At 40.8% G+C, this 13987-nt stretch overlaps 1 protein-coding gene across 1 annotated transcript; it reads right to left on the reverse strand.

The window, feature by feature from the left end:
* Positions 1 to 9662: 9662 nt before the first annotated feature.
* Positions 9663 to 13311, reverse strand: CUNH2orf74 (chromosome unknown C2orf74 homolog). Its single transcript, XM_015479375.2, has 5 exons — positions 13077 to 13311; positions 12698 to 12815; positions 12372 to 12479; positions 12097 to 12274; positions 9663 to 9934 (listed from the first exon to the last, which is right to left on the reverse strand). The coding sequence occupies exons 1-5, from the start codon at positions 13309 to 13311 to the stop codon at positions 9761 to 9763; spliced, it is 813 nt and encodes a 270-aa protein (XP_015334861.1). The 3' UTR covers positions 9663 to 9760.
* Between the last annotated feature and the right edge of the window lie 676 nt (positions 13312 to 13987).

Below are 13987 nucleotides of genomic sequence, written 5' to 3' on the forward strand. Positions count from 1 at the left end.
GATGCTTATTGCGATGGCAGTTATCTCCAATGACAGGCAGCGCGGCGGGGAGTAGGGGGAGCGGCGCTCAGTGCCGGCGCTGCGGGCTGCCTGCGGCCGGCTGGGTCCTGGTTTTAGGTGAACACGGAGTTTGAGGACGAGACCCGACCCCAGACCCAGCGCGCTCACCGCGCGACTCGGTCCCGCTGCGCGCGCTCCCACCGCACCCTGTGCAGGGTTTTGTCCCAAAGTTCATGCACAGCTGTGGACCTCGCTTGTCTCTTGGAGGCCAAGTCTCTGGCCTTTCCAACACCTGGTGGAATAGCACGAGCTACCAAGTGCTGGGTTACTTCAGGAATATTTACATTTTATTCATGTAATAATCCTGTAGAGAGAATGAAATATTGTGATTGCAAGCTCATGTGACTGCAGCTCAATGCACCTTGCAATAAGTAAGTGGGTATTAATGATTCCTTTTACGGGTGTTCACCATCTAGCAAAAACTTTGTACCAACTGGAAAATGTTACTAAGGTATATGTGGAGATTTATTTTGCAGATAAAATGGGTTTGATAATGTAAGCGGGGAGTGTACCTGGCTGTTCTGTTCCTCTGTGCTCACCTGTTCTGTGCCTGTGGTCTGTGCTCATCCATGTAATAAACTAACGGTCAAGGATGGCTTTTCTCCATTTGCTTACTGGAGCTACTGCATTCCAACATCATCTTCCAAAGATCTACAACTGTTTAATATACTGCCTTACAGTGCTTTTACCCCAAAACAAAGTGACATTGTGATTTCACCTTTCACACTTCACCAAAATCATGGACAGCTGATGGAAGGTATCAGGGAAAAACTGGAATGACAATTAGTGGACACCATTTTCTCCTGGATTAGCTGCTCATCTTTTTTCCAATTCAGAAAGAATATTACTGATAGAACATTACATGATAAGATTTAAATATGATCCATTTGAACCTGGTGGCAAATAAAGGCACTAGAAAACTTAGGAAGATAAAAGTTACAATCACTAAAATGTTAGGTGGATAAAAAATTACAATAGTTACACAAGAGAATTAATTCCAAGGGAAATAACTCTGTTACAATGTAAATGAAAATGTCTTATGTAGATTAATTATCAAGAATTAAATTATCAGGGCTGGGGTCATGGAACAGTGCTCACTTACCATGTGTGAGGCCATGGGTTGGATCCTTAGCACCACATAAAAATAAATAAAATAAAATAAAGGTATTGTGTCCAACTACAACTAAAAAATAAATATTAAACACATTTTAAAAAGAGTTATATTGTCCTAAAATAATAAATCAAGAAAGCAATTTCAGACACGTATGGATGGGTGCATGCCTGTAGCCCCAGCAACAGGTTTTGATTGGTTTGATTTGGGAGGTGACCAGGAGATGAGAGAGTTGGCATCCTGCCTGTAGCCAAGCCAAGGTGATAACCCTGACAGGCTTGAGAAGAAAAAATGCAAAATGTTCAAGGTATCTCTTTTTTCCCATAATCAATCTGTGCTGGGTAAACCCAAACCATTTTCACCTTTAGGGAAGGCAGCTGAGAGGATTGACTCTAGCATTGCGCTTCACTAGAGAATCAGGACTTGGAGCAGTTTCCATGTCGCAATAGACCTATGAGCTGCTAAGGTTCTGCCTTTGAGAAAGTCACTTTTCTTGTCTCTTTTTATAACTCTTATGCCTTTGCCTCAGTTTAATTCCATTCATATTTATTGAGCTACCAGTAAGCACATCTGCCCCAGCACATTGCCACTGTAGCACACAGCATACTATGTACAGTCTTTGCTCTCGGCCTGCTATCTGCATTGGCCTGGTGACCTTCAGAGAAGGCACTCCTCTATATCCCTGTTCCAGAGCTGTGTCCAACGCAGAGGAAATCTGTTTGGATGACTGGATGAATAAAGGAATGAACATTTCTTAAACTTAGGTGTTTGAACCTATTTATAGGCTGTAAAATCTTTTAGGAGGTATCAACCATCATTTTTATCTTAATGACATAGAATTTAAAAAAATATTTTATTAGTTGTTGATTGACCTTTATTTATTTATATGTGGTGCTGAGAATCAAACCCAATGCCTCACACATGCTAGGCAAGCGCCCTACCACTGAGCCACAACCCCAGCCCCAATGACATAGAATTTATCAGAGTGATTTCATATGGTTAAGGTCAATATTGTTTCTTTAAATTGTTGTGTATGGGTGTGTTTAGTGTGATGTCTTGTGGTAAGATTTTTTTTCTTTTAACTTTAAAAGCAAGCCAGGCGCAGTGGCACATACCTGTAATCCCAGTGGCTTGGGAGGCTGAGGCAGGATGATTGAGAGTTCAAAGCTAGCCTCAGCAAAAGCAAGGCACTAAGCAACTCAGTGAGACCCTGTCTTTAATGAAAGACAGAAAAGGGCTGGGGATGTAGATCAGTGGTTGAGTGCTCCAGAGTTCAATTCCCAATACCCCAAACAAAAACAAAAACAAACAAAAAAACCCTTAAAGTTTGAAAGTTACTCCTGTTATCAAACACAAAGAGAAGTACAGTAGTTTGCAACAGTTCATCTGTTTTGCACATGCTAGAATCCCCCGTACCTAACACAGAGCAGATTTCAATAAATATTGGTGGAATAAATACATCAGTTCATAAACATAGATGATATTCGTTGAAGGGATATGAAAGAAGAACTAGGCCTTGATGAATGGATAGAATTTCAGTAGGCAAAGCTGTGAGAGATCATTCCAGACCCAAGAGCAGCATCAGCAAAGATGTGCAAGTTACAAAAGGAACCAAGTGGAAAATAAGATGTTCACAAAGCAGAACTGGCAAGGAGACACTAATGAGGACATTTTGAAGATGGAATGTGAATAGCGTAGGAATTGTAGAAAGCCAGTGTGAAGGCTTTCTGTACCATCCGTGCAGTAAACATGGTGAAGTCTCCTGTGACACTGGTGGAGCACATTGGCAGCGACCAATCCCAATGCTTGCGTCCTAATCTTGGCTCTACCACTTACTGAGCAAGTTTAGATAAACTCCTTCACCTTTGTACTTCATCATATGTAAAATGCGAATAGTGTTAACTATCTGTATGAGGATTAGATTCTGCTGCTAGTTAACTGTGGGAGACCAGACCTACCTCCCCAAAATATGAAGGATTGTTGAGCAAAAGACAGAAGAAACTGACATGCAGAAAGCTCTCTGCCCTTCCTCTATTGTTCTAAAAGCAGGATTGACAAAGACAAAAGAAATTCTGTGCCCCTTCTACGTGGGAGAACAGCTAACCACTCAAGACAACTTTGGACACTTACTAACCTAGAGATGGCACCAGATGACCTTATGTTAACAAGCTTTACCACCAGAAAATAACTGAAAGTTATTTTTCCTTGTTTTGTCATTTCTGTAAAAATTTAGTGTTCTTGCCAGATGTGGTGGTGCACACCTATAATCGTAGCTACTTAGGAGACTGAGGCAGGAGACTCAGAAGTTTGAGGACACCCTGTCTTATAATAAAAAGGGTTGGGGATATAACTCAGTGGTGGGAGCCCCTGGGCTCAATCCCCAATACTGCAAAAAAAGAAAACCAGGAAAAAAGACAGAAAGAAGTAAAAAAAAAAAAAAAGGAAGGAAAGAAGGAAGGGAGGTATTGAGGGAGGGAGGGAAGGAGAAAAAGGAAAGGAAAGAAGGAAGAGAGAAAAGAAGCAAGCATATTGGAGGCAACTCTGTCTGACACCCAGCCACATAGGTAATAGGAAGTTCAAGGAATCATATTACCTTTTCCTATGACTAAAGCTCTTAGAACTTCTCCTGGCCTCTAGGAAGCACATAATAAACGTCCTTTTATCCTCACCCTCCCAGGATGATCACTTTTATTTTACTTCACCAACCATCACCAAACTCCAAACTCCTAACTTGACACTTTCAGCTTAGACTTCCTGGTCAAGGCAAAGGTGATTCCTAGAGCCAGTGTTGCCCACCGAAGGGCAGGAATCTTCAGGAATGGGTCCACCTTAGCACCCTTGCCAGGCTCCCTCACTGGTTAAGAGCACCCTGGGAATGAACTCAGAGTACAGCAACTGAGATCCTCCCTCAATTGTGCATCCTGCCAGGAGATATGACAGGCACATTATCTTCTATCACTTCCCACCCCACTTATCCACTTCTTATATAGCATCTTCTAAAAGAATACAGACTAGGCTTTTATAACAAGAGATTCTCTGTCACCCCGACCTCAGTCCCCCCAAAGTGACTTAAACAAGTGACAAGTTTATTTCTCCCTCACATGATAGTCTAGGATAGTGGCTTAGGACCAGTGTGTTTGGCTCCCAGACTGCACCTTGTTGCTTCTCCATTTCTGAGATACTACACTCATCTGCCTTATCAAAGACGGCTCAAAACTACTTCTATATTCTGCCCTACAGGAAGAGGGAAAGATAAAAGGCAAGCACACTTCATTCCTTTTAAGAGCCTGACTCAGACCTTGCAATCATCACTTCTACACTCTCCTCATTGGTCAGGACTTAGTCACAGGTGGCTAACTCCCAATGTGAAGGGAGCAGTTGCTCACAAGAAAAAAGGTCAAGTGGATATTTGGAGAACAACTTGCAATTTCTGCTCAGGGCCACTTTCCTAAACCTACTCCTCTTCCTGGTTGTGTCCCGTATTCCCTCAGTAGACCTCATCCAGAGTCACCATCCAGAGTCACCCGAGGCTGGGATGGGCAGTGACTCTGCCCTCCCTCCTCCCCAGAGCTCCTGCACAACTAGAGGCAGCACCATCCATGCAGCAGGCTGGGCTCACACCCAGCTGGGCTCTGAGCCCACTTGCTCATCCCTCCCAGCTGACTGGACCTCCTGTTTAGTCTCCTACGTATTCCTCAAGTCATTCTTCTTTGTCTCACCCCAACTTATTTTGCTTCTGGTTATCACCTTTTGTTGCTTGTATCTTTGTAAGGTCTTCCTAATGGTCCTCTGTCCCTGTTAGTCTCTTTTCCCTACAGTTCTTCCTAATTGCTGTACTTTTACATTCTTCAATGACATGTCCCATCCACCCCTTAGCAAGGCTCACTCCAGGTCTGGCCCAGCCTGCCTTCCCTGCCCCACATCTAGAGCTGTTCCATTGCTGGCACCATGCTGAGAAGACAGCTCTGGAGCTCTCCAGTGCACCTGTGCCCTCCCACATCCAGGACCCTCTGCCTGGTGCGCCCTGTTTACCCTTGCCTCCGTCACCCAGGCTTTGCTCAAATTTTTCTTCTTCAAAACCTTGCTGATATCCCAGAGAGTCACTCTTCCCTCTGTCAGGACCATATAGCACAGATACTTTATTTATTTTGTTTAACATATGATAGAAAGGGTATAAAGTTAAAATTAAAGCTTATTAAGTTCCTTTTTAATAGCACATACACTTTAATAGCTCTGAAATCAGAGAGTATCTTCAACAGGCAGTACCTGATGATGGTTCTTAACTTTTGCTGAAGTACACCCAGAGAGGATTTATGTTTGCTTTCCCCAGTTACATGGGGCAGCACCCTCCCAAGTCTCTGTGGAAGGCAGCCTCTTAGATGACACCTTTCCCTGTCTCCTAGTATTCATGTCCCTGCATAATTCCCTCCCCTTGAGTGTGGGCTGGACCTCCCGACTTGCTTCCAATGAATAGAATAAAGCAACAGCGATGGAATGTTTAGTTATCAAAGTTACCAAAAGACTACTGTCTTTTTTTTTTTTGATATGGAGATTGAACCCAGGAATACTCAACCATTGAGCCACATCCCTAGCCCTTTTTTATTTTGAAACAGGGTCTCACTAAATTGCTTAGGGCCTCGATAAATTGCTGAGGCTAGCTTTGAACTCACAATCCCCCTGCCTCAGTCTCCCGATTCTAGGCATGTGCCACCACACCCAGTGACGGATGTCTTCTTGCTAGCACTAAAACATACTCATGCTTGCACGCTCCCTCTCTTTTTCCCTGAGCCTTGCTCTGGTGGAAGTAAGCAGGTTTAGACATCAGTATAGGTTTTCAAGTATATCATAGGGTCATTCCAGGCAGAGGGACTCTGGGTCCAAAGGTGCATAGGCTTTTTTAAAAAATATTTTTTTAGTTATGCATGGACTCAATATCTTTGTTATTTTTATGTGGTACTGAGGATCGAACTCAGTGCTTCACATGTGCTAGGCAAGCACTCTGCCACTGAGCCACAACCCTAGCCCCTGCATTCATTCACTTTTAATTTTGATAAATGCCCCAATTATCCTTTACCGAATTATACTGAGATATATCTCATAAGAATGCCTTTCCCCATTTTTCTCCCTTTACCAGTATCATCCATCTTTCTGATATTTGACAGTTTGATAGATAAAAAAATCATGTTTTAATTTAGCTTTAATTAATAAATGAGAATGAGCATTTAAAGTTTTCTCTCTCTTTTTTTTTTTCAGTGCTGGGTATTGAAACCAGGGCCTTGCACCTGCTAGCCAAGTGCTCTACCATGGAGTTACAAGCCCAGCTCCAGGTGTCTTGGCCATTTGTTTTTCTCCCTATACCTTTGCCCATTTTATTTTTATTAATTTTTTTATTTATGCATGACAGTGGAATGCATTACAATTCTTATTACACATATAGAGCACAATTTTTCACTTTGTCCATTTTAAAAGTAGGTAATGCTTGAAGGAAAAAAAATTCCTTATGCATCTGAATGTTTTGAAGCATTTCTTCATAAAATAAGAAAATCATCCTTTTGTGGCTTTTTTAAAAGCCTTTCTTAACATTCAGGCAACTAAATAAGCAAATAAGTAGAACATAACAGAAGCCAGATTTCTCAATGCTGAGGAACACAGTTACAGAAACAAAGGAGGTGAAGCTACAATAAATCCTACTGGACTGAAATTGGATGTGTTGATGTGAGCTCATGGTCTTTTACAAGGACAGCTACAGAAATGAAAATTTCTTGCCCTTGAATGCAGACTAAACCTGGTGGTTTTCTTCTAACCAACAGAATGTGAGGAAATTATACAAGGAGTCCTCCAAGACTGAGTGCTAAAAGGACACAGCATCTGGACTTTCCCATCTCTGAGAAGTATCCAAGCTCAGGAGCTGCCTTTGTGTCCTCCTCTCGTTTTTTTCCACATTAAACCAAGAATTCTTCAAATTCTCACTGCATTCTGTCCACTAGATTCCAGATCCAAATCCTTCAGATTTGCATTGTCATTATAGTCATCTCCACTTACCTCCTACATGCTCCTCTTCAATAACCTAATTCTAGAGGAAAGTTCTCGAGCAATACCCCTGCCAACCATTATTGCCTTCAATTTATCACTGTGTTACATAAAACCATGTAGAAACACAAAACTGGCCATTGGCTCTTGAAGCTTTCATTTGATGCAAAACAAGTTTACAAATCAAATGAAAACAACAGCTCAAAACCAATAAAATTCAATGAACATTTAATGTCAGATGCTGTTCTGCGGACCACACTATAATCTCAGTGGTTTTCTGGAATTCTCTGTGCCTATGCTACTACAGGAACTGATGGCCACTTTTCTCACCATTTGCCTCAACTGGAACTTTCATGATACCTTGGTTAGTACAGTCAGCACCAGGGAATTGGCTAACCCTTCACATAGGCACACCATTTGGGTATTAATTCTTCTTCCTCTGTTATCAGCTTAGGACAAAGTAACTTGGTTCCCTAAATACAGAGGCACATATGGGCAATGAAACCATGAAACACACAGCTTAAAATAGTTACCTGGGTAAGTCTGAACTTTCTTAGATTAAAATTGCAAATATTCATTTGTGAAGGGATAAATAAAATATGAAAAACGTACAAGTGGAATATTATTCAGGCTTAAAAGGGAAGAAAATTCTGATAACATGAATGAATCTTGATGACATTGTGATGAGTGAAATAAGCCAGAACCAAAAGGACACGTATATCTGACTTTACTTATACGAGGCACCTAAAGTAGTCAAATTCTGAGAGACAAAGCAGCATCCTGGCTGCCAGGGGGTTAGTGTCAGGGCTCAGAGTTCCACTTCTGCAAGACGAAAAGAGATCTGTGGATGGATAGTAATGATGGTTGCACAATGTGAATATATCTATTGCTACTGAACTGTACACTTAAAATGCTTAAGATGGCAAATTATATGTACATTTAACCATAATAATAATTTTATTATCATCAGGTGAAAAAATTTTAAAATCCTTGCCGAGGACTCAGCAACCCAGAATATTTCTGGAGACCCTCCTCACCCACAATCCAGACTGCTTTAATCCATTCTCCCCCATACCTGAACCAACCCTGGAATCCTAACAGGAACCTTCCTGTTTCTCACTAGTCCTCACTGTTACTCTCAACTCTTCTTGACACTAACCTTCAGCTCTGGCTATTGGTGTCCACCACCAAACTCCATATACACCCTCATCTCTCTGTCTTGGTTTACATTTGCTTTGATAAGCTAATCCTCCCATTTGATTAGGTCACTCCTCCTCCTCTCAGAGGAATAGTCCCATCCACAGGGACTTCTTCCCATTTAAGGGTATCATTAAGACCAATCTGGCATTAGTCACACATTCTAAATTATTTTATCACATATGCTCCAAATCATTCAACAAACATTTATTGGTCATATGCCATATATATGACAATATGCTATGCCCTAAATCAAGGGCTAACTTTTCTGATTTTTATTTATCTCATAGCCCCTTATATATTTCACAAACACAAATGTTTACTGCAGTGGATTGAATGATGTCATACAGGTCTGAACTATCATATTCCACATATGGACAATACATTTTAAACTACTGAAATCAAGAATAGTATCATCTCAGGACTTCTTTGAAATAATAGGATGTTTTGTTGTTGATAGTAATTTGTTTTTTGGACCAATCTTAAAAAGCAGCTGTTAATACAAGAAAGGCTTCAGGAATGAATTCAATAGGTATTACACAGTAAAAGAACCTACCCTTGGGGCTGGGGTTGTGGCTCAATGGTAGAGTGCTCTCCTAGCACATGTGAGGCCCTGGGTTCGATCCCCAGCACCACATAAAAATAAATAAACAAAATAAAGGTATTGTGTACAACTAAGAAATAAATATTTAAAAAAAAGAGAACCTACCCTCGTTTTTGGAAGCTTCCATAACAACATCTGCAATGTTACTTGGTCATGAATACCTGGGATCATAGGAATACTAGAACAGGTATTTCCTTAAAAGTGTTCCTTCAGCCCAGTGCGGTGGCAAACACCTGTAATACCAGCAGCTCAGGCATTGAGGCAGGAGGACAGCAAGTTCAACACCAGCCTCAGCAACTTAGCAAGGCCCTAAGCAACTTAGCAAGACCCTGTTCTCAATATAAAAAAATAAAAAAGGACAGGGATGTGGTTCAGAGCTTAAACACCCCTGGGTTTAATCCTGGTAGGAAAAAAAAAAAGTACTCCTTCAATATGATTTACCTAACAGACATCTGCACAAACATAAAAAACTTTATTCACATGTTAGGACAGTGTTTGAGTAGGCACAGTTTTAAGAATGCTTAATACAATTTGTTTATTGAACTCAGAGTTGAGTCTTTGGAAAATTATATTCAAGCCTAAGGATTTTACTTACAGAATTCTGTATGTGGCTCACACTTCTTTCTACACAAAGGTAAAATAATATCTGTATTTGCTTAATTCCCATTATTTTGTTGTTTCAACATGACTTGGTACACTCAGTCATTTCAATGTTAGTCAAAGATTATATTTTTTTCATTCTCAGCTTTTTTTGAGCTTCATTTTCTCTCTTTATGTTCTCGAGTGTAACTTCGAGGTGCAGAGTATTCATTACCAAGATCCACGACAATTACTTCCCTAGAAAATGTCACTCCTTTTAAAGGTCTTTCTGAGTTTTCAACATCTGAAGAAACTCTATTGAGAGGTAGGTGTGTTATCTTCAACTTTTCACCCTACAGAGAAATGGCACAAGTAGTATAAGTGATCAATTTATGAACATGACAAGTCCTGCTTTTAAAAATATAGGTTCTATGTACATTGTGAATGAGACACAGAAAAGGTATTTCTAAATGATGTAAGAAAGCAACAGTATTGAATAATATTCCATTGTGTATATATATCACAGTTTATTTATCCATTCATCTATTGAAGGGCATCTAGATTGCTTCCACAGTTTAGCTATTGTGAATTGAACTGCTATAAACATTGATGTGGCTGCATCACTGTAATATGCTGTTTTAAAGTCCTTTGGGTATAGACTGAGGAGAGGGTCAAATGGTGGTTCCATTCCAAGTTTTCTTAGGAATCTCCACACTGCTTTCCAGATTGGTTACACCAATTTACAGCCCCACCAGCAATGTATGAGTGTACCTTTCCCCCCACATCCTCGCCAATACTCATTGTTGTCTGTATTCTTGATAACTGACATTCTGACTGGCATGAGATGAAATCTTAGAGTAGTTTTGATTTGCATTTCTCTAATTACTAGAGATGTTGAACATTTTTTCATATATTTGTTGAGTGAATGTGTATAAGTGGATGCTGATCCATAATGGGGGGACATGGAAAAAATGGAGGAATTTTGGGCAAAGGGGAGGGGAATGTGGGCAGGAAAGATGGTAGAATGAGGGGCTGGGGTTGTGGCTCAGCTGTAGAGTGCTCACCTCACACGTGCGGGTCCCTGGGTTCAATCCTCAGCACCACATACCAAATAGATCAATAAAATAAAGATATTGTGTCCAACTATAGATAAAAAATAAATATTTTTTAAAAAATATTAAAAAAAAAGATGGTGGAATGAGATGGACATCATTACCCCAGGTACATGTGTGACACTGTATTGTGTACAACCAGAAAAATGAAAAGTTGTGCTGCAATTGTGTACAATGAATCAAAATGCATTCTGCTGTCATACACAACTAATTAGAATAAATAAATAAATTGATTAATAAAAAGAAAGCAACAATAATCCATCATGATCACATTTTTATATTTCTGTGGTTGTAAAAATCTACATTGACACAAAATTATTTGATAACATGTATTACTCTCTCTATAAAACACCCAGGAGCCACAGTCATGTGATGGGAAAGCATGTGCCTATTGTCATTTTGGGTCCTGAATATGAGCTTATCAAAGGTCTGGCAATCTCTATGCTGCTGGGGATAGAGCTCAGAATTAGAGCAGGGCCACAGGAGCTGGTCCTGGGTTTGGCCACAGTGGGGAGGTGAATAATTTGTTCATTTTTTGTTGTGTGGTGGTGGGGTTTTTGTTTTGCTTTTTTTTTTTTTTTTTTTTTGAGTGTAAAAGAGTAGGATTTAGTCAAGTGAGAAGAAAAGAGATAGAACTCCTGCAGGGTGAGAAAGGACCCAATGGGGGTTGCCCTTTGTCTCATATTTTCATTTGTAACACAAGAACCTTGGATCCCTAGATGACCTACAAGATTTCTTATAGCTATAAAATCCTAGGAGCCTAAAAATAAAAGAAAATGAAAGGGAATTATGAACAAAAACACAAATGTAAGAATAAAGAATGAGCTGGGCACAGTGCCCCATGCTTATTATAATCCCAGGTACTCAGGAGACTGAGGTAGGAGGATTGCAAGCACAAGATCAGCCTGGGCAACTTAGCAAGACCCTGTCTCAAAATAAAATAAAAATGGGGCTGGGGATGTGGCTCAAGCGGTAGCGTGCTCGCTTGGCATGCGTGCGGCCCGGGTTCGATCCTCAGCACCACATACAAAGATGTTGTGTCCGCCGAGAACTAAAAAATAAATATTAAAAAATTCTCTCTCTCTCTCTCTCTCTCTCTCAATAAAATAAAAACAGCTAGAGATGTAGCTCAGTGGCAAAGCACCTGTGGGTTCAGTCCGCAGTACCTGGGTGGGGGAGGTGAGACTGAAGAATGAGCGCACTTCTAGGCTTGGCATATGCAACTGGTTTTACTAATATGAAATGAGAGTTTAGGAGAATGGTTTAAATGACTAGACACTGGACTCATTCCAGGTACAAACCAAAGTTACAAGAGATGCCATCCTTTGTTATTATACCTGGCTGAGTAATTTTCCATCTCTTCAAACTAAAGCTAAACCTTAGGAGTAGAAAAAGTACATCACCTCTTGATCAGTTTCTCCAGCATTCCCAGACACTTGCTTCTTTTTCATTTTGTCTCCCTCCTGTGCCTCCATGTCCTCTCTGTTTTCTAAGGATGTGGCCACCGCTTCCTTATTCTGTCTCTGGACAAGAATGCCGTGCCTCACTGGTGCATTCATGCCCATGATTTCCATTATGACCCTGGAAAAATCAACCAGCAGGGTTTTAAAAATCCATGCACCCTAGTCTACATTATCATCTACAAAAATGACTTTCTACCACATCCTCAGGTACAGACTTTTCTTGGCCTCCTGTATTATTCTCCACATTAGCAGGCGAACACTCTTCACCTCCGTTAGCATCTGTACAAGGAATTTTTTCTGTCTCTTCTCTCTTGCCTTGAAAACTGAAAACAAATAAGCAAAAAATTCAGAAAAGGAAAAATGACCCTGATTCTGGCTTGGGAATTTCACTTTAATTGGAAATTAGCATTTCTAAAAACCCTTAAAAGGAAAACAAACATAACTGCAGCATTACTTCTTCTATTTTGTTTTATATCATTTCTAGATACATATGCTAGTGTGATTTGAAATTTGATCCCAACTTATCAACATGGATTTATACCATTTATATAAAAAAACCACCAATAAAAGGAGGATGCAAAAGAGGCAAATTAGAAGGATGATGAAGAAAGTGAATGCTGTGGCCTCAAAGCTAATACGGTTGCCAGCCGATATGTCCACTTTCACAACCATAGATTCCCCAAAGCCTTCTCCAGCTCAGTTTGAATGTAGTTCTTTTGTTCTTTTAAGTTTTCTAGAAACAGAAGGAAAAAAAAAGGCTGCTTTCATTGTTGTTCTTTTGATCAGCTGAGCTTCATAAAAGACACTCTGCTTGTGTTGGTGGTGTGACTCACACTGGCTAGTTTCTCTCCATAAATGTGGTGGGGGCTGAGGTGGACAGAGGGGAGACTGAGCTGGGACCTGTTGATCACTCAGCTCACCTCCCCGCACCCCAAAAATTATCTGAATCCAGAGGGGAGAGGAACTGGAGCAGCTGGAGCCAAGCCCAGCTTCCATTTCTTCTCTCTTCAGTGACATCACAGAATCATGGAACTGCTGAGTTAGAGACCATTGCCTGGCATCAGGGGAACCACTCAACTCTTCTTCGAGGTGCTGCTTGTCTGTGTTCTCCTCTGAGAGGTCCAGCATGGAGACCACATTCACTGTCTTGACCATACGTCGGACAAAGATTTTCTTCCTAGTCTCCAAACACTGTATTTCCATTCCTAACCTAAGCCTGACGCTCTTATTGCTTGTTCACCGACTGGAGCAACTGGCCCACTTTCTTCTTACAAATCCCTTCCATATCCTCAAGGTCAGTAATGAACCCTATCTCTAATGGTGCTCTCTCCAGCCTGAATAGCCCATATTCTTCCAATCCCATCTCTCTGGATCTACTTCCTGGATACACAAGAAAATTGGCAGCTCTGAAGGCTATGGCTTGAGGCAACAGGAGTAGAACAAGATGATCAGAGTGAAGATGAACCCTGGCCCTGACCTAACTTCAGGTAAGAGAAAGTGACACCATGGCAAGGAAGGAAAGGATGGAAGTAGGACTTTCTGAGAAGGAAGATAAAAAAGAATAGGGCAGCTATTTTAATATCTAATATAATATCAGACTGGGTAATTTGTTTTTTGTACCAGGGTTTGAACCTAGGGACCCTTAACCACTCAGCCACATCCCTATCCCTTTTGTATATTTTACTTAGGGTCTCAATAAATTACCGAGTATGGCTTTGAACTGACAATCCTCCTGTCTGATCCTCCCAAGCTGACTCTGGTAATTATGATGAAAAGAAATGTATTTCCTACTGCTCTGGAGGTTGGGAAGCTGAAGATCAAGGTGTCGGCA

Source organism: Marmota marmota, unplaced genomic scaffold (assembly GCF_001458135.2).
Source record: "Marmota marmota marmota unplaced genomic scaffold, marMar, whole genome shotgun sequence".
In the NCBI taxonomy this organism is placed as follows: Eukaryota; Metazoa; Chordata; class Mammalia; order Rodentia; family Sciuridae; genus Marmota; species Marmota marmota.